Here is a 25,922-nt window from a genome sequence, read left to right on the forward strand (position 1 = left end):
GAAGTCTCTTGGTTGGGGAGAGCTGTGGAATTTCCTTACTGGCCCGTCCCCATCTTGGTCCCCCTCAAGTTTTTGCTTTTTTTAATCAGAAATAATTTTAATTTATCTGTCGAAATGAGTAGTACAGAAACTAAAGATATTTCTGGTGCTTGTCTGAAAAGTTAGTGTTTAAAATATTCTATATTCTATGTTTGTATAATGCCCATAATCTATTTTATTTTTTCCTAGATAGAAAACTTTGAATTGTACATTGTTTTATAATATATAAATGTCTCCTTTCAGATTCATTCCATATAGAAACAGTTTAAGATTCCTTTTTCCTAGGTCCTTATAGTATATTTCTTTGGAATAAAATGAAAAGGTTGCCTAATTTCAAAAGTTTTGTAAAGATTATGCTATGTAAAGCCTTTCTAAGGGGAAGATTTAATACACTCATGTCAAACCAAATTTCAGTTCTATGAATTACATGTATTGTTACACTTGTAATTTTGTAATCAACTTTTAATAATTGTTTTTCATTTCTTTCATCTGAAAAATGCAAAATATTGAATACTTCAAAAATTTTCATATCATCCTGTGCAATTGCCATGTTAATCTCTGTATTGTTGTAATTTGGTTATATGTGCTGCTGAAGCATGTAGTGTCCTCTAAAATTAAGTAGTTAATGATAAAATCTTTTTTTTTTTTTTTTTGGTCAGGTCGCAGGGCCTGATCTCTGGGTCTGGGCGGTGTGCCTTAGCTCTTCAGCTCAAGGTAGCGCTCTACCAATTGAGCCACAGCATCACATTCGGCTTTTTTCTTTTTTGCTTATTTAGTGCTGAGGAATCGAAACCAGGGCCTCAGGCATGCAAGGCAAGCGCTCTACCACTGAGCCACCTTCCGAGCTCCTAATGATGCAATCTTTATACAGGCTTATATCTTTGGGTGCCTATTTATAATAAGGAAATTTAATTGTTCCTAACAATGCTACTGATCTTATTTCCCTAAAATTCTCTGTATAATTATATTCTCTATAAAATTATATTGTTCAGTCGATTGCTCACATTTGCAATTTTTTTGTCAATGATTATTTTAAGTCTTTTTCATTCTAGCTTTAATCATACTTTGAAGCATTTGTTGCTAAGTTCAAAGCAGATAGCTTTTTCAAGTACTTATTTATCCAACTGAGTTAGCTTTGTGGAGCTAATGGATTCAAAGTAAGCCTTGTTTAAGAGCTACTTCTAAACTTCTACAGCTTAAAATTTCGCAAATGAGGTCTTACTGGTACAAATGTCTGCCTGAGCCTTTACCTTTCTTCCATGTAGGAATAGACCAACAAGAATATCTTACCCTGACAGCATAGATTGTCTTACTGAAACAAAACGAATCTTAGTTGCAAGGGATCATAGAGACATGAACACTTCAGACAGAACTGTTCAGACTAGAAGTTAATTTATCAAAATAGAATTGTTTACTATATCTACCATTTCAAAAGTAGCTAAAGCAAAGAAGGTGAAAAAATTGTTCATATGCATGATTACCTAATGTCCTGACCTGACTACATTCCAACCAGAAAGGAACTTACACTATTGCCTTTCTATCACCAAATATTTCCATAGATCCAGAAGAAGGCCATATGTTTCTTCTCAATATTAGGCCATATTATTTTTAATACCCCTCCTCTAGTGATTAATGTAAGATTTCACTGCAGCAGAAGTGGGTCCAAAAAATAGTTCCTGGAAGGATAGATCCATGATATGTCTACCAAGGCCAGGAAAACTTGACTTAGAGGTCAAATGTAATTCAGAAAAACATTAATTGAGAAGATCCTTAGTGCTTCAAAACACTGGCATTTTAGTACAGTATGGTCCTGTGGTATAAAAATGTTGTCATTCTAAAACCAATGATAACCTACATTTAATCTTAAAGTGTATTCCTTTTCAAATGAACTTTTTGAAATCACATTTGCCAAAATAACATTCGATAAGTAGATGATACTTAGTGACATTACAAGTTTTTCAAGTGTAGGGAGCAAGTTACAATAGAGTTGATTTATTTACCCAGCACTAATGCCAAACAGGTTCAACCATTAATTAAAGTCTAGAAATAGTACCTCGCACCATTTGTATTGTTCAGTAGGTGCCTTCCAGAAATGTGTGAAATAGATCAGCCTCCCATATTTCAAACCCAAACGTTAGCTAATAAAGTAAATTTCATCACTTAATAAGGGACATTTTAAAAAGTCACAAATACTTGCCTTATCATATGTTGTTTTATGTTTTCCCTATCTGTCTAACATAGTAAGAAATATGATTTTAAGTCTTGAATATGGGTACTCATCTGAGATGTGACAAACAAAATCAATCTTCTATTTTTCTTATTCCTCTATAGTACTAAATCTTAGTTTTCTTCTTTTTCCAAACTGTATAGGTAGTAGAAAGTATTATCCCATGTGAAATAAAATAATCACACACTATTTTACAAAACCATTTATAAAAATTAGTAGTTAGGATTACATTCTAAGTCATTTTTAAACTTTCTTTTTGACTAAAGATTAATCTTCTAAATGGATGAGACTATAATCATGTCTAGGTGCTTCAGGTCTCCAGTCTTGCAAATTGTTATTACAGATGAATGAATTATGGAAATATAAGCTGACATCAGTTCAAGTATATGCAGGATTGAACTCCATGGAATGTATATAAACTTTTCAAAGTATTGACAGTTTAAGAGAATGACTATCAGGAAGTTGAAACCAGAGAGGAATAATAGTAAAGACATAGAATGAATTAAAAAATGGAACAAGGGGCAAGTACAGCTAGAATAGTCAATGTACACATGTGATAAAGGAAGTCATAAATCGGAAATAAGTCTTGGAGAAGGGGTTGTTTGAGAATGATAGAAGGAGCCACTGTGATCCAGGAGAATTAGATTATTAGATGGATATATTTAATTGTATCACGCTTGCACATCCTTTTGAAACTCAGTTAAAAAACACAACAACAAATAAAAACACACAAAAAACACAACCAAACAGCAATCTCTAGAGAGTGTGAATATGACCTCTAAAAATTTTTAAGCAGTTAATAGAGGGCAGTCTTGGTAAAAGCAAACAAAGCTGCTCAAAGAGGGCAGTTTGGGGTAGGGGAGGATTATGAAGAGGTTTAAATAGATTGTCTAAGGTTATAAATCACCCACATCTGCTGTAAATATTATCTTTCTTCTGTGAGTTCTCTTTTTCTGAACTGCATACTCCTGTCCTGAACCACAATTGATATCTTGTGAAGATAGAATGTAAGAAACAAGGTCAAGAACCCATTACTCCACTGGAGAGATAACAATCATCTACGTTTTCTCTCATCTCTCTTCAGTATTTTTTTCTTCATACTTTTAAGTCAGTTTATTTTGAATTACATTTTCCTTCTTTGTTATGGCAAAGTAATTGGTCAAATAATTCACTAAATATTATTTGCCATTTTTTTCTATCATGCTGTTTAATTGACTAAGCGAGTCCATTAAACTTTTCTTTTGCATTTGGTTGCCATGAAATAACATCTATGTTAATGAAGACAAATCTAATGTAAAATTTGTCTCCAGAAAACTAGTCCAAGAAGCTGTAATCACAAATATTTGGCTATGTTTTTCTTTTTTCTTTTACCTTGAAAGTCTCGTTGTGTCTAAAGTGCTCAGAAATAAGTACTCCATCATTTTTTGGTTCAATCAATTCTAACCTCAAAGATATATTTTGCTAACAAGATGCATAGAGGAAACTGAAAAATACTCCATTTTTATCTTCTCTCTTAAGACTCTCCTTAGATACCATATTAGGAACAGTGAAGTTATTTTTGCAAAATTATTTCAATAGATTATTTTTCTCTTGGTCTTCTATTTGCTCAACAAGATGTATGACGAATAGATTTAAATCACCCATATCTAGGATGACAGTGTCTGTGACAAAAGGACAATGATTCTGTGTCCTACTTCAATGTCCTCTTTTTAGCTCTTGCCTGATTTCTAATTAATCATAGCTTCGTGGCTTAAAGTCTGGTGAAGCTGAAGGACTCTAAGCGCTCAGCCACTGCTACATCTTCATAGTTTCTCTTTTAAATCTCTTTTAACTTGCCACATTTGGATGTGGAATTTATTTTCATGTCTTCATTCAATCAGTTCTGCATTGTAGTGAGCTAAATCCGCTGTGTAAAATCACGTTAGGTAGCAAAAATTTTAAGACAATGTATATCAAAAAGTTTTAGCCTCCCTTCACTGCTGAAGCCAATACACTTACCCAGGGCTTCTAAGAACATTATTTCCTAATCTTTTCCATTTGCTCAATTCTTTTCTAAACCCAAAACTTTTTGCTCATGTAATAAGAGAATTCTTCACTATCTCATGTTAATAAGGATATTATATTTTGTATTTAATTTTTTGGGGGTGGATATTATATTTTGTGAGACAATTAGAAATATGAAATTATTGGTTTCAAATACCCAATCAGATTTTTTTTCTGTTTTACTCCTTCACGTGCAAAGACATTGGGGAAAGTATTACAAACAGAAAAATGTAAACCCAATACCTTCTATCATCGTGGAGGGAATTTTCTCCCTATATATTTTGACCCAAATTATCTTTTTTTTAGAAAATAACTGTTTGATAAACAAAGGTTAATTCACAAATTTTGATGCCTTCTTTTTTAAGAACTTTGTATTTAAATTCTACTAAAACCTTGTTTCACACAGTGAGAGTATATATCCTGGGTAAGGACAATTCGCAAGGGAATCTATAGGATTTACATCAAGTTTTCTGAGGTTTGTTTGTTTAGTATGAAAAAGAGCCATCTTCACCCACATTGCTTCCTATCTACTACGTCTCCATGGATTTCTTTGCATGAAAGCCTAATAGCCCAGGCAATTTTAAATTTTCTTAATAGGCTTAGTTGTTAAAAATTTTGAACAATTAAAATTTACCTATTATAAGTTAAAAACTCTTTTGGAATTCTTTTATCAGAATGGCAAATTCACCAATCCTAATTCAACCTTTACCATAAAAATTTAACATGTTGTTTTCATGATTTTGTGTCCATGCAACAATTTTTTTCCAGTGGCCTTTTTATGTGTACATATGACTGTATAAGCTGATGCTTAGCAAAATGAACTCCAAGACATGGAAACAGATTTTTTTATTTGTGGTTGTTGTTTTTGATGTACTATGTTATTTCTATTTTCTTTGGGATTTTCCCTATGGTTTATCCCTGCTGTATTTGATTTTGTTACCCTGTGTACTGTGTATACATTTACCTTAATTAGGGAAGGGAAGAGGAACAACAAAGGGGCGAGACAAAGGACAAAGGGCAAACCAATGCAACAGCAATACTCACAAGACAATATTTTGGAAATGTACATTACAACTTGTGAGGGGTGAAGGGGCGAAGAAAACTGTGAGAAAAATGAGGGAGGGATAACAAGTTTTAAAAGTTATGTATTCACTACCTTACAATTTCTGTTACCCCACTGTACATCATTTTGATCATAGAATTTAAAAAATAAGCTGCATAAAATATAATTTCACTGTATTGGTACAGTAATTATTATTGTTTATATGTTACTATTTTAAAAATCAATGCTGTTTGGCAACTAATTTGAATTAATTACCCCTTCTTTATCAGAGGGTCATCAACTTGAATGTTATCCAACTAGACAATATTTTCACAATACACTTGCCAATATTTTGAAAAAAGAATAAATTTAGTACTTTCTCGTACTAAAACTGAAAACAGATTAATTCTATGGAAACCCATAACTTTTAAAAGTAAATAAGTTTTAAGAGGACAGAATATATGTGTTCTTCAAAATTCTTATGACTAATAACTACTTCATTTTAAAATTCTCAACATTCCATACCTGGGATATTCAAAACAGTACCTGTTTGCATATTATGAAATTCTGCATTAGATACAGTTTCCAATGAGGCGTTGCAGATTGAGAAGTCAACAGAAAAATAGCCACATTCTGGTAGAGGATAAAACTATGAAGCATCTGTAATAATTAATTTTTCAAGAGTAAATAATTGTTCATCATAGTAAGCAATTATTCCTATGACCATCAATCCCAAGATTTATGCCATAAAGTCACCCTAGACAAACAGTTTCCAACTTGTAAGGTGCACCTTAAAATTTCTTAATTCACATCCTGAATAGCTTATCTCTATTGTGAAAAAATAGTACATCTCTGCTAATGTGATGCCCTCCTTGTAATGGAAAGAACACCACAATAAACTGAGCTGCATCATTTTTCCCCCAGTGGTATTCTTGAGATCAGAACACTTGCAAATATTATTTATATTTATACTTTTTAACTATCATGGATATTCAGGATGCTTAGATCAGAAAGTTATGGTTCAAAGCCCACCTAGGCAGGAAGGTTTTTTAGATTCTTATCTCCAGTAACCTTCTCAGAAAAAGCCAGACACAGGAGGCACTGAGGATGAAGTGGTAGGGCACGAGCATTGAGCATAAATAGGCTCAGAGACAGTGTCCCAGCCCAGAGGTCAAGGTTTAGGACAAGGAAATAAAACAAAAACAAAAATGAAAACAAACCCCAAACCTAACATTTTTACCATTGTATAAAGAAGCTCATAAATAAGGAAATGGCTTCCTGTGTTACATTTAGGAAGAAGAAAGGAGATGTCACACAATTACTCTCTTCATAACATATTATACTACACCCTCAAAAAATTGCTTGTTCCAAACTTATAAATTGCTGTCATCATTTGTTGGCAACTCTGTCTAGATTATTCACATTATCATGTTATACATGAACTGTTGGAATTATCTATTAACTAAATTCTAATTGTAACTCTTGAAAGTTTTTTCTAGGAAAATCATTTGTGAATTTTTCAATTAAACTGTCTACTTAAAAAGACTTTTGTGGTAGCCTATAAAACACGAAATTACAAATAAAACAAAAATATTTACTTTAAATCTCAATTCTAATTTAGCATGGTCTATAAAGTCCTACATTACATAACTGTGCTATTTCTCCAGGCTTAATCTTTTGTAATCATTCATCAGTTCTTTGGAATCCAACAGAATGATGCTTACTTACTTTCTCATTTTTCTGCATGGGAATCATGAGCATTTTGCATATAGGAATATTCTGTAATGAAGAGAGCATTTAAAACAAGTGAGGATTATATATGTGTTGCATTTCAATAGGAAACTTGACTTCTTAAAACTTAGTGACAAAATTAGCCCAAACTTCCAACTGTGTATTCCTTTCTTGTTGTTTGGATTGTTTTATTGAGACAAAACGATCCTACCTATTCCAAGGAAGGTATGACTATGTAATTCCACTCTCTAATCTCCTGTCTTAGTCTGAGTGCTCCAGTCTTGTATCACATTGCCCTGGCATAGTTTGTTGGTTTATTTAGTCTAGAAACATACTATTAATTCTGAACTTCTCTGATGATCTTATCCACTAGACTGACTGCTCAAAGTGTTTCTATACAATTTTCAAAGATGTTCTAACATTTGTCACAGAATATAAACATTTTCAGATGCACCTACAAGGTCTCTGATTCATTCCTCCATGGATCCGATCCCTTTAATAATTAGTTGACTCTCTTACTATATCTGGTCCCTACCTATGTAATATTCTCAATATTTTGGATAGAAAGTTCACTTGAGGACTTTCTAATATTAAAAATTGTCACTTGATTCTAGTCTTAATCAGGACATATTTTCTATTATTTTCTAACTTTTCTACGTATTCTGAGAATTGCTTCATTTTGTATTTGTGTGTGCACTCATAAGTGCCTCTGTGTGTATGTGTATGTTTATATGTATGTATGCAAAAGCCTCAAGCTCTTATTAGCAATCTTGCTCCTGACTGGTATTCTAGCATTTGGCTGGTTAATTATAAGTAGTGTCCCAAAGCCTGTTCAGCCCAGGCTGGATGCAAACTGAACTTCCCAGACTCCTTTACATCCTTAGGTTTTATTTTTTCCAGGAGTATCAACTTTTCAGCTACTAACACGTTTGTGAGTGTAAAGTCTAATATGTATCCCACATATTAAACTGAAGAATTCATATAAAGTTAGATGTATATACACATTACATATCCTGAGTTTACACTGTTAGTAATGTGATTGTAAGCTGAGTGGTGATGAGATCTGAGAATTAGGGTTCAAAGAGAGCTCGGGTAGGAAAGTCCAGGAGACTATTTTTTCCAATAACTACCAGAAAACTGGAAGTTGCATTGTGGCTCAAGTGGGAGAGTACTAGCCTTGAGCTGAATAGCAGAGGGACAGCACCCAGTCCCAGAGTTGAATTGCCATGGTCAACAACAGCAAAAAAGAATATAAGAAAAAGAAAGAAATTTAATGTGATCGTAGCCACGAGGTTCAGTGCTAGGATAATCCCTGTTCTCTCAAGATGGACTCTTTTTTTCCAATTAAGGCTACGATCATATATCTGACTTGCATTGGGAACAGAATCATTCTTCATTCTACTTTTTACAAATTTATGTGATTAGAAAGCATGATTTAGAAAGGGAGTGGCCTCATGCTTCATGTTCCACTTAGGAGTAATGCTTTCTTTATATCACTCCCATAACTCTACATGCTGGACTTGGCTTCATTGTTTCAATGTTGTCTTAATTGTAGACTCTTCTATATTGTACTGAACCCTTATACTTAAACACAGCACTTTTCTTTCTCCTATTATTGCTATTGTGTCTCCTACTGTTCACTCATGACACTTGGAAAATTAATGCACAGCACATACACTCACAAAAAATGATCAGAGAACCTTCTTACCATTTAAAATTCGCCTTAATTTACAGAGCACTTAAGAAGCTTGAACAAAATGTTCTCATGGATAACGTATTTATAAGCAATTTAAATTTCACATTTACTCTTTTCTAAGTTGACTCTGAAACACGTGTTACCACATGTCCAAATGTGTCCTTGTGCTATTTCAATTAACCCAGAAATCATTCATTTTATCTTGAGCAGCACCATAGATTGTTACTGAAAGTAAGTGGAATTAACTGTTACTGGAAGTAGAAACTTATCCCAGGAGAGGAATTGAAAATAGAGGAATGACAAAGTTCAAATTACCTTTTGCTTTCCTTTTTACTGTATAAGAAAAGAATCAAAGATTTGGGGAAACTCTGTCCCTTTTTTGAGTGTGTTCTTTACTCATATAAAACTTGTCGGTAAACTTCTAGTTGAGAGTATTTAAAAAGGAAACAATATGCCATTTGAAGGCCAGCATAGAACAAAGGAAATAACTTTGTTTTAAAAGTTTTCTGCTGCACAGAAACAAAGCTATGGAGGTTTTAAAGTTTCTTATGGATGGATGTCTCAAACCTGAGATGAATCTCTTGTTGCACGAGTTAGTTATCAAACCCTTTATTCTGGTCCTGAGTTTTCCATAGCAATAAGGATTTCAAAAAAGCAGGTCCAGTGAGTATGATCAACAAAAAGATCCTATTCTCAAACCATTACTCCTTTAAGGAGGTCTCAAAGAAATACCTGAGGTTTATTTCATTTGCTAGTTTGTTCAGTTTGTGCTGGTTCTGGGGCTTGAACTCAGAGGTTGGAACCGGTCACTGTACAGTTGCCTTTCCTGCCCACCTGCTAAAATCTAAATACTGTACTGCTTGAGCCAAAACTCCACTTCTGGGTTTTTGGTCTTTAATTACAGATAAGTGCTTCATGGATTTTCCTGAGCAGGCTAAGTTTGAATCACAATCCTCTGGTCTCAACCTCCTGAGTAGCTAGTATAACAAGCATGAGTCACCAGCACCCGGCTACTATTTGCATTTAGTGCAGTTAATGGCACTAAGTAGAAAGAATGGAAATCAGAATCAAATTATGTGACATTGCAGCTTTTCAGAATAATTGAGGTAGCAATAAATATGTACTCCTTTTCCATTTTGTCACATTAATGACTTATGAGCTAGGAACCCTTACATTAGCATCCTCTTCCATCTGTGTAGGTGTATTTAGTATCAGGAAATATTCATAGAGAAATAGAGAAAAACAGATTTTTAGAAAGCAAAGGAGATTAGGTATGAAAGGACAGCATAGAAGGAGATACATTTATCACACAGAGATTAAGAACTAGCCTAAGAGATCTAGAATGCTGAAAGCAAAGAGGAATAAGACTAGTTGATAACCAGTTCTTCACTAACCAAAAATGGTTCCCTAGAATGTTTTCTGCTATACTTTAGTTACTATCATTTATTCCTTCCATCTGGAGTTATTCCTTCCCTTTTGTCCCAACCGTTAATTAGCCTATGCCTTTTTGTGCCATGACTGTACAAAAAGGTTTCAAAATCTCACTTAGACTACCCTTCTAATTGTGATTAGCAGTGAACACTCAAAATCATGGAATCTTTAAATTTCCATAATTAATCTTCACCTGACATCTAAGCACATTCCTGGCATTAAGTGCTGTGACCTTATGAACAAAACTTTTTTTTCAACACAGTATCCTAATATAGATAAAGTGCATGAATTAGGGACTATTGTCAGGTATCAGTATGGAAGGAGCAATTATATATTCCAAGTATGTGTTCTTTATTTTTCATTTGCTAACTAAATGTTGTTGTTGTTGTTGTTGTTTTGCCAGTCCTGGGGCTTAAACTCAGGGATAGGGAATTATTCCTCAGCTTTTTTCCCCCGCAAGGATAACCCTCTACCACTTGAGGTACAGCACCATTTCTAGTGTTTCTTTTTCTGTTTAGGTGGTACTGAGGAATTGAACCCAGGGTTTCACACATGCTAGGCAATCACTGTACCATGAAACCACATTCCCAGAGCCCTAAATGAGTTTCTTAAGATGGCATTACACTTTCATTTTGTAACTATGTATCATAAATTTGGCCAGAAATTTTTGCTAGTAAAGGACATTTAACAGAATACTGAGTCTACTATGTCTAGATGGACAATGAAGAACCGTCATGGTCTAGCCAGGCACAGAGGGGCTTACCTCATGGAGCTAGTACAACAGACTGAGCAAGAAAACTCCTGACCCACAGCCCACCTCCAGAATGGGAGGACCACCTTTGTTCCAGCCACATGGGGCATTGGATCACCTCCTCCAGCACCTATCCAATCATTTCATGAGAGAAAGGAAAAAAAAAAGGTAGAAGGTCAAAATTACACTTAAGCCAGGTGTAGGTGGCTCAGTCCTATAATTCTAAGTACACAAGAGGCTGAGATATGAGGATCATGGTTCATAGCCAAACCAGGCAGGAATGACTGTGAGACTCTTATCTCCAAAAACCACCAGAAAAACAGAAGTGCTGCTGTGAGTCAAGTGCCAGAGCACGGGACTTGAGTTGAGGAACTCAGGGACAGCGCCTGGGCCCAGAGTTCAAGCCCCACGAATGACAAGAAGTGGACTTCCCACCACAAGAAGTGGACTGAATAGCACCCATTGTCTTAGGGAGCATTAATAACATACACCCTCTGAGCTCTTTCAGGGTATCTTCCTGTCATATGCTCACAGAATTGCTGAGAATCATATCTGAAGGCCCTCCCTCTGTGCCTGGCCCTGCTCCAGAGATCCCTCTGTATTAATCCCTTGTTTCCTAACAACTGTCACATGAGGAGATTCAAGTCCAATTGTCGAGGCCCAACCCATAGCTTCACCTGTGGTCAAGAATCGGCTGCTGTAGACTAAGAGTTTGGGACAATCCATCTAAACGAATGACTGAGCGTGGAACTATATGTCTACCATCCTAACTACAGAGGACACGGCCTGGTGGTGCATGCCTGTCACAGAGAGGAGGATTGCAATTCAGCCCAGGCTGAGCTTATATTGTCTCCATCTCAGAAATGTCCAAGACATAAAAGCTTGGCTCGCATGGTAGAAGGCCTGACTGACAAGCCTAAGGCTTTGATGTCAAACCCTAATATATAAAAAAGAATCAGAGGCCCAGTGCTGGAGGCTCATGCCTATAATCCTATCTACTCAGGAGTCTGAGATCTGAAAATCACAGTTCAAGACCTGGAGTGTGACCTATGTTGTTGCGCTCCATACTAGCAAGGCTCATATCCTTACTAAGTCTTGGCCATGGTCTCTGTCCCCCTGGGAAACCACCCCCTGTGGGCCACACTCCCATGTCCTCCCAAGCTCCCACTATCACTAACCCGACCCAAGAGAGTACATAGTTCCAGGGCACAGAGATCCCTTGTTCTTGTAATTTAACAAGGCTGAGTCCCCACAGAACTCAGCTGTGAAAAGCATCCAGCCTCCTTGTGACAACCCATTTCTACACACACACACACACACACACACACACACACACACACACACACACACACACATCCAGACCGGTGATAGAACACTCGTCTTTGTAGCACCTGCAATTTGCCAACCGACCACTCAACTGAGTGCTGTCAATCTGTACAAGAAAAAGATGATCTCTCTTTCTCTGTCTCTGTCTCTCTATCTGTGTCTCTCTCTGTCTCTCTGTCTCTGTATCTCTCACTGTTTCTCCATGTCTGTCTCTGTCTCTCTCTTTCTCTTTGTCTTTCTGTCTCTCTCTGTCTCTTTGTCTCTGTCTCTGTCTTTGTCTGTCTGTCTGTCTGTCTGTCTCTCTCTCTCTCTCTCTCTCTCTCACACACACACACACACAAACAGACTCAGAGCTCTGCCTCTCCTGAGTTTGTTCAAGAGCAGAAAGACCAGGATCACCAGCGGAAGCTGGCAGAGCTGGGAAATGTGATCACCCTGTGAGAACTATTGACAGCTGGGGTGGGGGCGGCGGGAATAGGCCAATCTTATGTGCGTGTGGGGGGGAGTTCCTCCCAGATATTCACCTTCTGTTCTGACCCCCAGCATCCTCACCTCCTACTGGGATTTCTCTGGGACCCTCTTCAGGTGAAAAGGGTGACCAAGCACAGAATACAAGGGCTCACACAACAAGGGAGGGTCTATCTTCTGCATCCAACACCCCCACCCTCAGAAAAAAGGAAAAGACCCCAGAAGGCAGGTGTAGACATGCTGCTCCCCACCTCTGACTAAAACCCCAGGTTCCCACCAGGGAGAAGGGTGCAGATGCACCACTGTTTGGCTCCCACTGCTCCAGGCTAGGGGCTCTTTGGTGCCCACTCCTCACCTAATCCTGCATCTCCCAGTTTCCTAGGACATTGGCCACTAGGGATGGGAGTGGGATCCTTGGTCAACACCCACCCCCACCCCTGGGGCACATTTGTGACAGGGCCTGGACCAAACTGTGGGGCATGGGGGAGGTGTGGCTTCCAGGTCAGGAAGGGTATGAGAGGGATATGGGGTCCCGGGGCGTGGGCCTGTGTGGCAGCCATTCACACATGCTGCTGGGAGAAGCTGTTGGGAGCTGCTCTGGGTTGGGTGAGCAGTGATGGCAGAGGTGTGGCAGACACTCAGGCCCAGAGAAGAGGACAGGGGTGCCAGGACCAGGTCAGGGCTGCAAGCCAGCTGGTGGCACACTGTGGCACCATTGCCTGAGGATTCCAAGAGGCACCGTGGGTCTGAGACAGCAGCACCAGGTTTGAAATGCTGCTCCTCAGGGAATGGGGGGGGGAGCCAGGGCCTAGGCAGGCATGTGGTGGGGCTGATCAAGGCCTCTCCTCATAGGCCTCGAGTCTCTTGCTCACCACTCAGCCACCTCTACCTTCCTCAACTACTGGTAGTGGTATCAACCAACAGAGGGAATCCTGGTGAGACAGAGCATCATGGAATGTGGGCGTGGCCTATATTCGTATATCCCATTGGACACAAAGAACCATGAAAGAATGGGTTGTGGCTGGAATCCTGTGATGCAGGCAGAATTGGCGGAGTCAAGATGACAGCAGAACCTTTCCCAGGGAACTATGTACAATCCAGTTGGGGACAAGAGGGTGACCTGCTTTAGCCGGATGGATGCACAGATTCTTGTGTATGTCTGTTTGTTGTCAGTCCTGGTCCTTGAACTCAGGATCTATGGACAGTCTGTGAGCTGCTTTTGTTCAAGGCTGTCCCGGTACCATTGGAGCCATACGATTCTCCTTCTGGCTTTGTTGGCACAAGTTGGACAGGGGTCTCAAGGACTTTCTTGCCTAGGGTAACTTTGACCATGATCCTCCTATCACAGCCTTGTAAGTATCAAGGAGGATTGCTGAGAGTCACTCATGCCAGGTTAATCATTGGTCTTGCTAATGTTCTTGGATGGACCGGTGAGTACCCTATCCTCAGGTTAAAGTGTAGGAGCTAGAGATTACAATCCGAATCCTGGTCCTGCCACCTCCTAATGGCAGGAGATCATAAGAAACTCATTCTTATCCTTATGATTACCAATGGAATGTGATGTATGTCATGATTGAACAGGAAGTTCTTGAATGATTCTAGGACAAAATTATACACAGTTATATTATGGTACACTGATCGATTTTAATTAATACTTTATGAAGCATTTAAACAATCACATTCATTAAATGGAGGCATAATGAAATACCTGAGAATTGGGTGTCACATAATATAAAGGTGTCATTTTTTCTGCCAGGACTGGGATTTAGACTAATGGACTGGTTAACCCTGTTGCACTTTGTGGAAAGGGGAAGCTTGCCTCCTTGAAGTCTAAAAATTCAAGTCTGCTCCTTAGGCCTGAAATCAGTCCCCACCACTAGAAAACGTCTTATTTGTGCACATTTTAAATATATGATTTATATTTGTGTACATATTTTGACTACATATTATGCTCACTGTAGTTATTCACTTTATTTTTTGTTTTAGTCATGAATTGACTGTTCATTTTATTAACTATTATGACATTTAGAACATTGATTACATTGATTACATAGGATCCTCAGCTCTCCGCCTCCTGAGTACCTAGGATGATAGGCACGAGTCAGCAGCGACTAGCTTCCACTTCAAGTTTCTAAGTGGTGAATAGGAGGTAAAAGTCTCATGGGACCTTTTGTGTCTGGGATAGTTTTCAAACCAGATCGTCAGATCTAAGCTTCCTAATTAGGCAGGATGACAGACCTCAGCTACTACACACCTAGAACGTAATACTCTGTTGCTTCACGTAGTATGGTGTTACCCATGATCCCCACAGGTAAGTGTCAGTGCCTAGGCCCTGAGTTCAAGGCTCATGATCAAGAAGCATAAACCAAAACAATTTTCTGCAGGAGACAACTTACTAGAGTTAGGTATATATATAATTTTGGCCCTGACATGGGACATATCTGAGCCACAAGTTTCTCATCTGCACAATCATCTTACTTGTGGAGCTCTTGCAAGAACCAGATGAAAAAATGCACCCCGTGAAGGACTCAGCACACAACAACCCATGAAGGACTCATCACATACCTGTATCCCACATAATGTCATTGGAATTAGTGTTTTCATCAGTATTACCATTCTTTCAGAAACACACAAACAGACATGGAACCAACCCAGATGCCCCTCAGTAGATGAATGGATCAAGAAAATGTGGTATATATACACAATGGAATTCTATGCCTCCATCAGAAAGAATGACATTGCCCCATTTGTTAGGAAATGGAAAAACTTGGAAAAAATTATATTAAGTGAAGTAAGCCAGGCCCAAAGAAGCATAGGTCCCATGGTTTCCCTTATTTGCAATATCTAGTATAGGTATGAGTCAAGCAGAAAAGGTCATATAATGTGATGTTAGGAAAATGAACCCTTAAATATGTATTTTAATGTTTTCTTTTCTTTCATGCATATGTTTCTAACGCATTTATAAGATTATTTCTTTGTTGCTTTGTATTTCCCTCCCCCACACTGTAACCCCCGCTTTCACTATATTTGATGTCAGTATAACATGTGGAGGAGATGGGGACAAACAAGTCGTTTAAGGATTCTGGTGGACCTGTTGCAACAATGAGAAGTACAAAATGTCATGTCAAAACCAGCTTTACAATGTCGGTGTGTAGGGGGGAGGGGGGTATAATTGGGTGGTGGGAGGGGGGAGGCTGGGAAGGGAGGTGAAGGGTAAACAAAGGAGGAGGCTGCAATGCTTGGTAAGAAATGTATGCATTATCCTGCCCATGTAATTGTAGCCCCTCTGTACAGTATGTTCTCAAATAAAATAAAATAAAATTTAAAAAAAACAACAACAAAAAACTTCATTCTTATGCAAATGGCCCAAACCAGGCCACATTAAAACAGCACAACCCTGATCTCTGCGGCATTGATACCCTAGCTAAGGTATGGAGCCAACCCATTTGCCCCTCAGTGGATAAATTAATGAGGAAAATATGGTATATATATCCCATGGAACTTTATGCTTCCATCAGAAAGAATGTTATTTCCCTACTCTTGTGGAAATGGAAGACTTTGAGAAAATTACACTAAGTAAAGTAAGCCAGACCCAAAAAAACAGAATGCACGGTTTCCCTCATTTGTTATCATTCAAATGTGCCTATAAATTCTACGGTAAATCCAAAGGATAGTAAAAGACTTGAACATGATTAATCAAACAGCCTTGTAAATACTCACACAGTGAGAAGAAAGGAGGATATGCTTAGAAAAGGATCACAAGGGTTCAATTTGCATGATGGGATCATATAAAATGATGCTAATCAAAATGAACTCTAAGAAATGGAAGCTAGCCCGATTTTATTGCCTCTCTGTTCCTTTTATTTCATTTTTCTTTCTTTTTTTGCCTCTTTTCATTGTTTTTTATTTCTGTGCCTTTGTCTTGTATGCACATTTATCTCATTTGGGAGAGGATGGGGAAGCATGGAAATGGTGGGAAATGAACTTTACACTTTGGAGGGGAGGTCAGTGGGAAGGAGAAAAAGTGGAAGGAATGAAGGACACCGTTTTAAAGGAAATGTACTCAAATTGTAATCCTTCTGGATATCATCTTCACAATTAAATTTAAAGGTTAATAGAAAGCTTCTCAACGACTTTCTGGTCAGACTGGCTTTGAACTGCCATCCTGACATCTAGTCTTCCTCACTAGGAGAATTAAAGGTGTGAACCACCAAAGTCCTGTGTAAGTCAATATCCTTTCTTTTTCCCTCCTTTCCTCTCTCCCTCCCTCCCTCTCTCCCTCCCTTCGTCCCTCCCTAACTTCCTTCCTTCCTTCCTTCCTTCCTTCCTTCCTTCCTTCCTTCCTTCCTTCCTTCCTCCCTCCCTCCCTCCGTCCCTCCCACACCTCTCCTCTCCTTTCTTTCCTTCCTGCCTTCCTTCGTTTTGGTGTGCTAGGTGAACAGGAGGTGAATATTTTTTATTCTCAAGTCATGTTTCATCAAATCGCAGTGACTACAGTTTAACTACTGAGAATTCTCATCCAAGAGTACGCATGAGCTTAAGAAATAAATTTAATGTTCTCATGAGGGAGCATTCAGTATTTGATGGAAATTCCCCTACACAACATCTTTTCAGCAAAATTAGATCTATGTATGTTGGACCTTGATGCTGGTTTGTTTCAGGTTTTTTTTGTGCCAGTTGTGATTATCTGTTAAAATCTTAGAAAAAGAGAGGGCCTCTTTGTCTTGTCACTCAAAGGAAAATTAGCTGCTGCTGTCCAGTGTATCACATCTGTAGTCATACACACTCAGGAGGCTGAACTCTGAGGTTCATGATTCAAAGCCAGCAACACAGATGAGTCCAAGGGACTCTTGTCTCCAGTAAATCCATCAAGAAACAGAAGTGGAGCTGTGGCTTGAGTGGTAGGCCATCAGCCCTGAGGGAAAAAGCCAAGTCAAAACAAGAGGCCCTGAGTACCTTCATATAAGGAGAGAGACAGGGAGGGAGAGGGGGGGAGACAGAGAAAGAAGAGAGAGAGAGGAGAGAGAGGGAGGGAGGGAAGAAGGACGGAGGGTGACATAAGAGAAGGCAGACAGGAAGGAAGGAAGGAAGTGAAGAAAGGAGGATGGAAAGGAAAGAAAGAAAAAAGGGAAGAAGACAGAATAAAAAGAAGGAAGGAGGGAAGGAGGGAAAGAAGAAAGGGAAAGAAATAAGGAAATTTGTAGAACTCGTTGTGAATGCTATAAGGTTGGACTGAGTGATTTTCTTTGAGCCTTTTGCTGGCTCAGGGCAGAGTAACATTGGTGGAAATGTCTGGAGGGAACAAGATATAAGGGAGGGAAGTCTCTGTGTCCATTTTATTTCAGATTTGAAAGAGAAGCTTGACTGAGTGGGTCCAGTCTATAATGCCATTGGTTTTGTCCCGGAATCCCAGTTTGAATTAACCTGGAAGGTGGCACCTTTCCAGATGTGCTGGATGTGTCTCAGAAATCCCATCAGAGGCTGCTCTCTGATTAGTGGATCTGCAGTGCTGTGGGTGGGGTTGGATTATAAAGATGCACAGGGTCAAGAAAAGAGCAGAGTACTCTGGAGTCTGCAGTGGGTGCCTGGCCGTGCTGGGAGGCAGAGAGCCCCCCACAACTGGCCCACTTCTAATCCACATCTCATCCATCAAGATGAGCCTCAGGAACCCACCCTCCTTCCAGCATCTGGCCATGCAATGCCTACTGAGCAACCCATCCTGGGCCATCTTTGCCATGGAGACTCTGCCGGTACTGGTCTTCCTTTCACTCTTCATGGAGGTCTATGCCAGGGCCCACACAGAGGTGCTGAAGGCCCTGGTCCAGGCCTGGCCCTTCCACTGCCTCCCCCTGGGGGACCTGGCAGAGTCTCCAGACCTGGAAACCTTCAAGGCTGTCCTGGATGGGCTCGACCTGCTACTAGCCAAGAAGGATAGCCCTAGTCGGGGGAAACTGCAAGTGCTCAGTCTGCGGAAGGAGCACCCCAACATCTGGACATGAGGGTACCTTTCGATGGCCCGTATCACTTCTCCAGACATCCTGACTGACAAGCCAACAGAGAGCCACTGCTCAGGGATGACTAAAGAACAGCCCTTGATGATCACCATGGATCTGACCATCAAAGATGGCACACAGGATGCTCTCCAAGTCCACCTGTTCCACTGGGCCAGGGAGAGGAGAGAAAGAGTTCAGCTGTGCTCCAGGAAGCTGCAGATTTGGTCTGACTCTATCTCTGAAATCCAGAAGGCTCTGCATGTGGTGAGGCTGGACTCCATCCAGGAACTGGTGGTGAGTGAATTCTGGAATCGAGAGACTATGAAGATCTTTGCCCCTTATCTCAGCCAGATGAAGAACGGTCACCTCCTGAAGCTCTCCAAGATGCGTGCCGACTTCTACACTGCCAGCCAAAAGAACTCTTGGTATTCCTGGAAAATTAGGGCCCATCTGGGCCAGCTGCAGCATCTCTGGGAGCTTCATGTGCACGAAGTCCTCTTCCTTTATGGAAAGCTGCCTGCTGTCCTCAGGAGCCTGAGGCCTTTGAAGGCCTTGTCTCTGAGCACCTGTGCACTGCAGGAGGCCGACCTGAGGTGTCTGTCCCAGGCTCCCTGCACCAGGCAGCTCCAGCACCTGCAACTGACCAGTTTGTTCATGGATAACTCCAGTCCTGAGTCCCTGCGAGACCTGCTGGAGCAGGTGGCCAGCACCCTGGAGACCCTGGCCCTGGAGGACTGTGCCTTCACGGATGCCCATCTCTCGGCCATCCTGCTGGGCCTGAGCCAGTGCTCCCAGCTCCGCGTCTTCAGTGTTTATGGGAACCACATCTCCATGGCTGCCCTGTACAACCTCCTGAGCCACACGGCCAGGTTGGGCCACTTAAGCCGAGGCCTCTATCCTGCCCCTCTGGAGAGCTACCGCCCTCAGGAGTGGGGGCTAGGGAACATCGACCCTGAGAGACTTGCCCTGGTTCTGGCAAGCTTGGGGCAGGTATTGAGAGTCTTGGGGCCAACCAAGAGTGTCCAAATCTGTACTGATTTCTGCCATCACCAGAACAAGTGCCAGTTCTACAGCCTGGGCCCAGATGGTTCCTGGGTGCTCACAGAGGAGGGGATTCCCAGCCTTTCTGCTCTGTCTGTGTAGTCAGGCTCCTCTCTTCTGGAATCTCTTCTCAGCATCAGAATAAAAGCCATGACATAAGAGCATTCTCCAGGGCCACAGACCCAAATGTTCAGCGTGGGTGGAAGAGACAGGGCTTATTGAGCAACCTGAGCAACTCCCTTTTTACTTAAGACCTCAGCTCAGTTCTGCAACTTAGCCCTTGACCTAAGCCAGCCACAGACAGTCCTGGGAACCCTGGATACCAGGATGTCGAAGTATCTGAAATAACCTTGCACAGACAATCCTGGGAACCAGAGATGCCAGGATGTCAAGGTATTTGAAATTCCAGAACAGCCCTTCCTGGGGTCTGGTGACCATTCTCTGAACTGGACACCCTGCAGTTTAGCACGCATCCTCTTGAAGACTCCCATGTGCAAGCCGACCAGTGCAAATTACGTCAGCCCCCTGGATCTAACCAACAACCTGTTTCTGGTCCTTTCTCTCTGTGTAGTGTGCCAATCATACTATGGAGTTGTTTTATGATTTTCCCGGGGAGTGTAGTCATTTGTTACAAGAGGATATGATTATGCAAAGCCCCTGCCTTCCCTAAAAAGTGTACAACAGGTGCTGTAACCCTGGGCTTGGGGCCTCTCAGCATTGTCAGCTGCTGACTTGTACACAGCGGGTCTGGGGAGAGGGGTTGAGAGGGGGAGGGGAATAGCGAGACCAAGCTTCAGTTTGCAGTAAAGACTCCTTTGCTTTTACATTGGTGATGGTCTCTGGTGGTCTTTTCGATAAGGATTTCCGAATCCAGGTTTACCTTATGATCCTGAGATTTTCAGGTCAATTGTAGCTCTGGAGCCCCAGGTGTTTGTGGGAACTTTCGGGGTACATGTGTCCTGTGCACCAACCATCAGAAATCTCAAATGAATTCTGCCTAGAAAGAACTCAAATATAATCTAGTCTTTCTAAATCGTTGTAAGCAAACCTCTGACTGTGTACAGTTTTCTTTTTTTTTTTAATTTTATTTTATTTTATTTGAGAACATACTGTACAGAGGGGCTACAATTACATGGGCAGGATAATGCATACATTTCTTACCAAGCATTGCAGCCTCCTCCTTTGTTTACCCTTCACCTCCCTTCCCAGCCTCCCCCCTCCCACCACCCAATTATACCCCCCTCCCCCCTACACACCGACATTGTAAAGCTGGTTTTGACATGACATTTTGTACTTCTCTTTGTTCCAACAGGTCCACCAGAATCCTTAAACGACTTGTTTGTCCCCATCTCCTCCACATGTTATACTGACATCAAATATAGTGAAAGCGGGGGTTACACTGTGAGGGAGGGAAATACAAAGCAACAAAGAAATAATCTTATAAATGCGTTAGAAACATATGCATGAATGAAAAGAAAACATTAAAATACATATTTAAGGGTTCATTTTCCTAACATCACATTATCTGACCTTTTCTGCTTGACTCATACCTATACTAGATATTGCAAATAAGGGAAACCATGGGACCTATGCTTCTTTGGGCCTGGCTTACTTCACTTAATATAATTTTTTCCAAACCTTTCCATTTCCTAACAAATGGGGAAATGTCATTCTTTCTGATGGAGGCATAGAATTCCATTGTGTATATATACCACATTTTCTTGATCCATTCATCTACTGAGGGGCATCTGGGTTGGTTCCATGTCTTAGCTATGGTAAATAATGCTGCAATAAACATTGTTGTGCTGGTAGCTTTAGTGTGGTCTTGTTTGTAAACATTTGGGTAAATACCCAAAAGTGGGATTGCTGGATCATAGGGGAGATCTATGTGAAGTCTTTTGAGGAACCTCCATACTGCTTTCCAAAGTGGTTGAACAAGTTTACATTCCCACCAACAATGAAGTAAGGTTCGTTTCTGTCCACATCCCCTCCAGCATCTGTTGTTGTTAGAGTTCTTGATTTTTGCTGTTCTAACTGGAGTGAGGTGATATCTCAATGTTGTTTTGATTTGCATTTCTTTTATGGCTAGGGATGTTGAACATTTCTTCATGTGTCTATTGGCCATCCTTCTTTCTTCTTCAGATAAGTTTCTCTTTAAGTCTTTCGCCCACTTATTTATTGGGCAGTTGTTTCTTGACCCCGAATAGCAAAAACGCTCCTCAACGGAAAGAACACTGCTGGAGAAATATCAATACCAAATTTCAAACTCTACTATAAAGCCATAGTAATCAAAACAGCTTGGTATTGGCATAAGAACAGACCTCAGGACCAATGGAATAGAATTGAAAACCCAGAAATGAACCTACAGACCTATAGCCATCTAATCTTCGATAAGGAAGCTAAAACAATAGAATGGAAGAAATACAGCCTCTTCAGTAAACGGTGCTGGCAAAATTGGTTAACTACATGTAGAAAACTAAAGCTAGATCCTTATATATCACCCTGCACCAGAATCAACTCCAAATGGATCAAAGACCTTGCAGTCAAAGCAGACACTCTGAAAACATTACAGGATGGAATAGGAGAAACCCTAGGTCTCCTTGGTTCAGGCCGAAATTTTCTGAATAGAGACCCGGAAGCACAACAAATCAAAGAAAGGTTGGACGAATGGGATTGCATAAGGTTGCAGAGATTCTGCAGGGCAAATGACAAGATTTTTACTAGCCATACAATGGACAGGGTCTCATATCTAAAATATACTGTGTACAGTTTTCTATGTCTACACATCAATTAATTCATTTCCAAAGAAAAGAGAACAGTAAGCAGAAGGATGTCATTTCTCAGAATCCAAAAATCAGAGTACTGCTTCTGCCCAGAATTCTAGCTCCTGAACTACTTACAAATCTGAGAATCACAGTTCAAAGACAGCCTGGTCAGGAAAGTCCACGAGACTCTTATCTCTAGTGAACCACCAGAAAACCAGAAGTGGAGCTGTGGGTCAATGTGGTAGAGTACTGGCCTTGAGCAAAAGAGCTCTGCATTCAAAGTCAAGATCAGTAACAACAACCCAAAGAGATTAAGTCACCCCTCAGGCTCAGGCTGGTGGCTCACAGCTGTAATTATAACTAGTCTGGAGATCACAATCTGAGGATCCTAGTTCACCTTCAATCTGGGCAAGAGCCTCTTAGACTCATATCTCCAATTAGCCACCAAAAGCTTGAAGTGGAATCTGTGGATCATGTGGTAGATTGCCAACTTTGAATGGAAAGAGCTGGGGGACAGACAGTGCCAGACCATGAGTTCAAATCCCACTAGAAGCACATACACACAGACACAAACACACAGACACACACACAGACCCCCCCCACACACACACTGAAAGAACAAAGAAGAGAAAACCAGAAAGCATGAAAAGAAGAAATAATCTTGCCTTCTTAGAGACTGAAAGCATTTTTTGAATGAATAAATAAAATAACTGAATTAATGAATATGTGTGTCCTGCTATGTGAACGATACTTACAAAGAGCAGTCAAATGCCCTTTTTATCTTCCAAATCTGATACTGAACCACAGGGTTGGTGATATCAGCTGTTCCCAGCATGTACTGAACACAACAGGTTGAGACCTTAGAAAGAGAGAGGGCCTCTGTCCTGTCCTACAAAAGAAACTAGCTGCTGGCGCCTAGTGTATCACTCCTGTAATCCCAGGCAAAGAGGAGTCTGAGCTCTGAGGTTCATGGTTCAAATCCAGCGAAGCAGATGAGTCCAAGGGATTCTTGTCTCCAGTAAACCCACAAAAAACAGAAGTGGAGCTGTGGCTTGAGTGCTCGGCCATCAGCCTTGAGGGAAAAAGCCAAATAAAAACAACAGGCCCTGAGTACTTGATACAAGGAGAGAGAGGGCAGGAGGGAGGGAGGGATGGCGAGAGAGAAGTTGAGAGAGAGCAGAAAAAGGGATAGAAAAAGAAAAAAGAGACAGAGAGAAAAGGTGAGAGAAAAAGAGCAAGAGCAAGAAAGAGGGAGAGAAAGAGAAAAAAGAGAGAAAGGGCAAGAGGGAAGGAGGGAGGGGCAATGTAAGCAAAGGAGGACAGGAAGGAAGGAAGTGAAAGAATTTTCTAGAAAAGTGTTTGTGGATGCTATCAGATTGGGCTGGCTGATGTTCTTGGAACATTTGCAGGCTCAAGGCAGTGAGATATCTGTGTAACTTTCTCAAAAGGTTAACAAATAAGGGCCGGAATTGTGTGTGTGTGTGTGTGTGTGTGTGTGTGTGTGTGTGTGTGTGTGTGTGTGTGTGTGTGTGTGTGTTACACATTTGAAATGGAAGCTGGGCTCAGTGGGTCCTGCCTTTAATCCTATCAGTCTGGGTAGAATCTCTGTTTAAATTAATCTAGATGATTAGACCCAGACAGGGTGTGGTGGGTGTTACTCAGAAATCCCATCAGAATCTGCTCTCCCATTGGTAGTTACACAGAGGGGAGGGTGGGGCTAGGATATAAAGATGCCAAAGAGCCAGAAAAGAGCAGAAGCCTGGATTCTGCTGTGATTGCCTGGCCCTACTGAGATTCAGAGTGTCCTGCACACCTGGTCCATATCTACTCCACTTCTGGCCTGTGAAGATGAGCCGCAGAACCCTACCCTCGCTCCAGCATCTGGCCATGCAGAGTCTGCTGAGCAACCAGGCTCTGGCCGTCTCTGCCCTGGAGGATCTACCGGTGTTGCTGTACCCTTCGCTGTTCATGGAGGTCTATGCCAGGGCCCACACAGAGATGCTGAAGGCCCTGGTGCAGGCCTGGCCCTTTCCCTGCCTCCCCCTGGGGGACCTGGCAGAGTCTCCAGACCTGGAAACCTTCAAGGCTGTCCTGGATGGGCTCGATCTGCTACTGGCCAAGAAGGAGCACCCCAATCGGTGGAAACTGCAAGTCCTCAACCTGCGGAATGAGCACCCCAACATCTGGATACAGGGCTACCCTTCAATGGCCCAAATCTCTTATCCAGATGTCCTGACTGACAGGCCAACAGAGAGCTGTGGTAAAATGACGACTGTAGAGCAGCCCTTGATTTTACTCATGGACCTGACCATCAAAGATGGTGCCCAGGATGCTTTCCAAGGCCACCTGCTCCAGTGGGTCAGGGAGAGGCAAGAACAAGTCCAACTGTGCTCCAGGAAGCTGCGGATTCTGTCCGGCTCCATCTATAAAATCCAGAAGGCTCTACGTGTGGTGAGACTGGACTCCATCCAGGAGCTGGTGGTGAGTAAATTCCCATGTCCAGAAGTTCTGAAAACATTTGCCCCTTACCTGGGCCAGATGAAGAACCTTCACATCCTCACCTTCTCCAAGATGTGTGGCAGCTACTTCACTTCCAGCTCCAGGAATGGCTGGTGTTCCTGCAAATTTGGGGCACAGCTGGGGCAGCTGCAGCATCTGCAGGAGCTTTATGTACACGATGTCTGCTTCCACTATGAAAAGCCGCCCTCCATCCTCAGGACGCTGACGTCCTTAAAGACCTTGTCTCTGAGTTCATGTCTGCTGAGCGAAGCTCACCTGAGGTTCCTGTTCCAGTGTCCCTGCACCAAGCAGCTCAAACACCTGCGTCTGAGGAGCCTGTCCACGGTCTGCTTCAGTCTTGAGACCCTGCTAGACCTGCTGCAAGGAGTGGCCGGCACCCTGGAGACCCTGGCCCTGGAGGACTTAGCCTTCACGGATGTCCAGCTCTCGGCCTTGCTGCCCGCCCTGAGCCAGTGTTCCCAGCTCAGGTTCTTCAGCTTCTATGGAAACCATATCTCCATGGCCGCCCTGCAGATCCTCCTAAGCCACACGGCCCAGATGGGCCATTTGAGACGAGGACTCTATCCTGCCCCTCTGGAGAGCTACTACCCTCAAAATCAGTGGCCATGGGACATCCACCCGGAGAGATTTGCCCAGGTTCTTGCTGTCTTGGCACAGACTTTGATGGACATGAGACCAAGCCATAAAGTCCAGATCTGTACCAAATTCAGTCATTACCTGAACAAGTACCGATTCTATACCCTGGAGTCAAATGGCTCCTGGCTGCTCACAGAAGAGCATCTTTCTGGCCTTTCTACTCTGTCTTTGTAGTTGTGCACCTCTCTCCTAGAATTGATTCCTAGCAGCAAA

General features: G+C 41.3%; 2 protein-coding genes and 1 pseudogene across 2 annotated transcripts; 2 read left to right on the forward strand and 1 right to left on the reverse strand.

Annotated features, from left to right (window-relative positions):
* Positions 1-538: 538 nt before the first annotated feature.
* Positions 539-637, reverse strand: LOC138834451 (U6 spliceosomal RNA; annotated as a pseudogene).
* Positions 638-18,765: 18,128 nt separating this feature from the next.
* Positions 18,766-19,890, forward strand: LOC138834436 (PRAME family member 8-like). Its single transcript, XM_070033043.1, has one exon. The coding sequence runs from the start codon at positions 18,766-18,768 to the stop codon at positions 19,888-19,890; it is 1,125 nt and encodes a 374-aa protein (XP_069889144.1).
* Positions 19,891-24,401: 4,511 nt separating this feature from the next.
* On the forward strand, positions 24,402-25,883 carry LOC138834437 (PRAME family member 12-like). The gene has a single exon (XM_070033044.1). It carries the CDS (start codon positions 24,402-24,404, stop codon positions 25,881-25,883), a length of 1,482 nt encoding a protein of 493 aa, XP_069889145.1.
* Positions 25,884-25,922: the final 39 nt, after the last annotated feature.

The sequence above is a fragment of the Dipodomys merriami genome, unplaced genomic scaffold (assembly GCF_024711535.1).
Source record: "Dipodomys merriami isolate MVZ:Mamm:240054 unplaced genomic scaffold, mDipMer1.0.p SCAF_215, whole genome shotgun sequence".
In the NCBI taxonomy this organism is placed as follows: Eukaryota; Metazoa; Chordata; class Mammalia; order Rodentia; family Heteromyidae; genus Dipodomys; species Dipodomys merriami.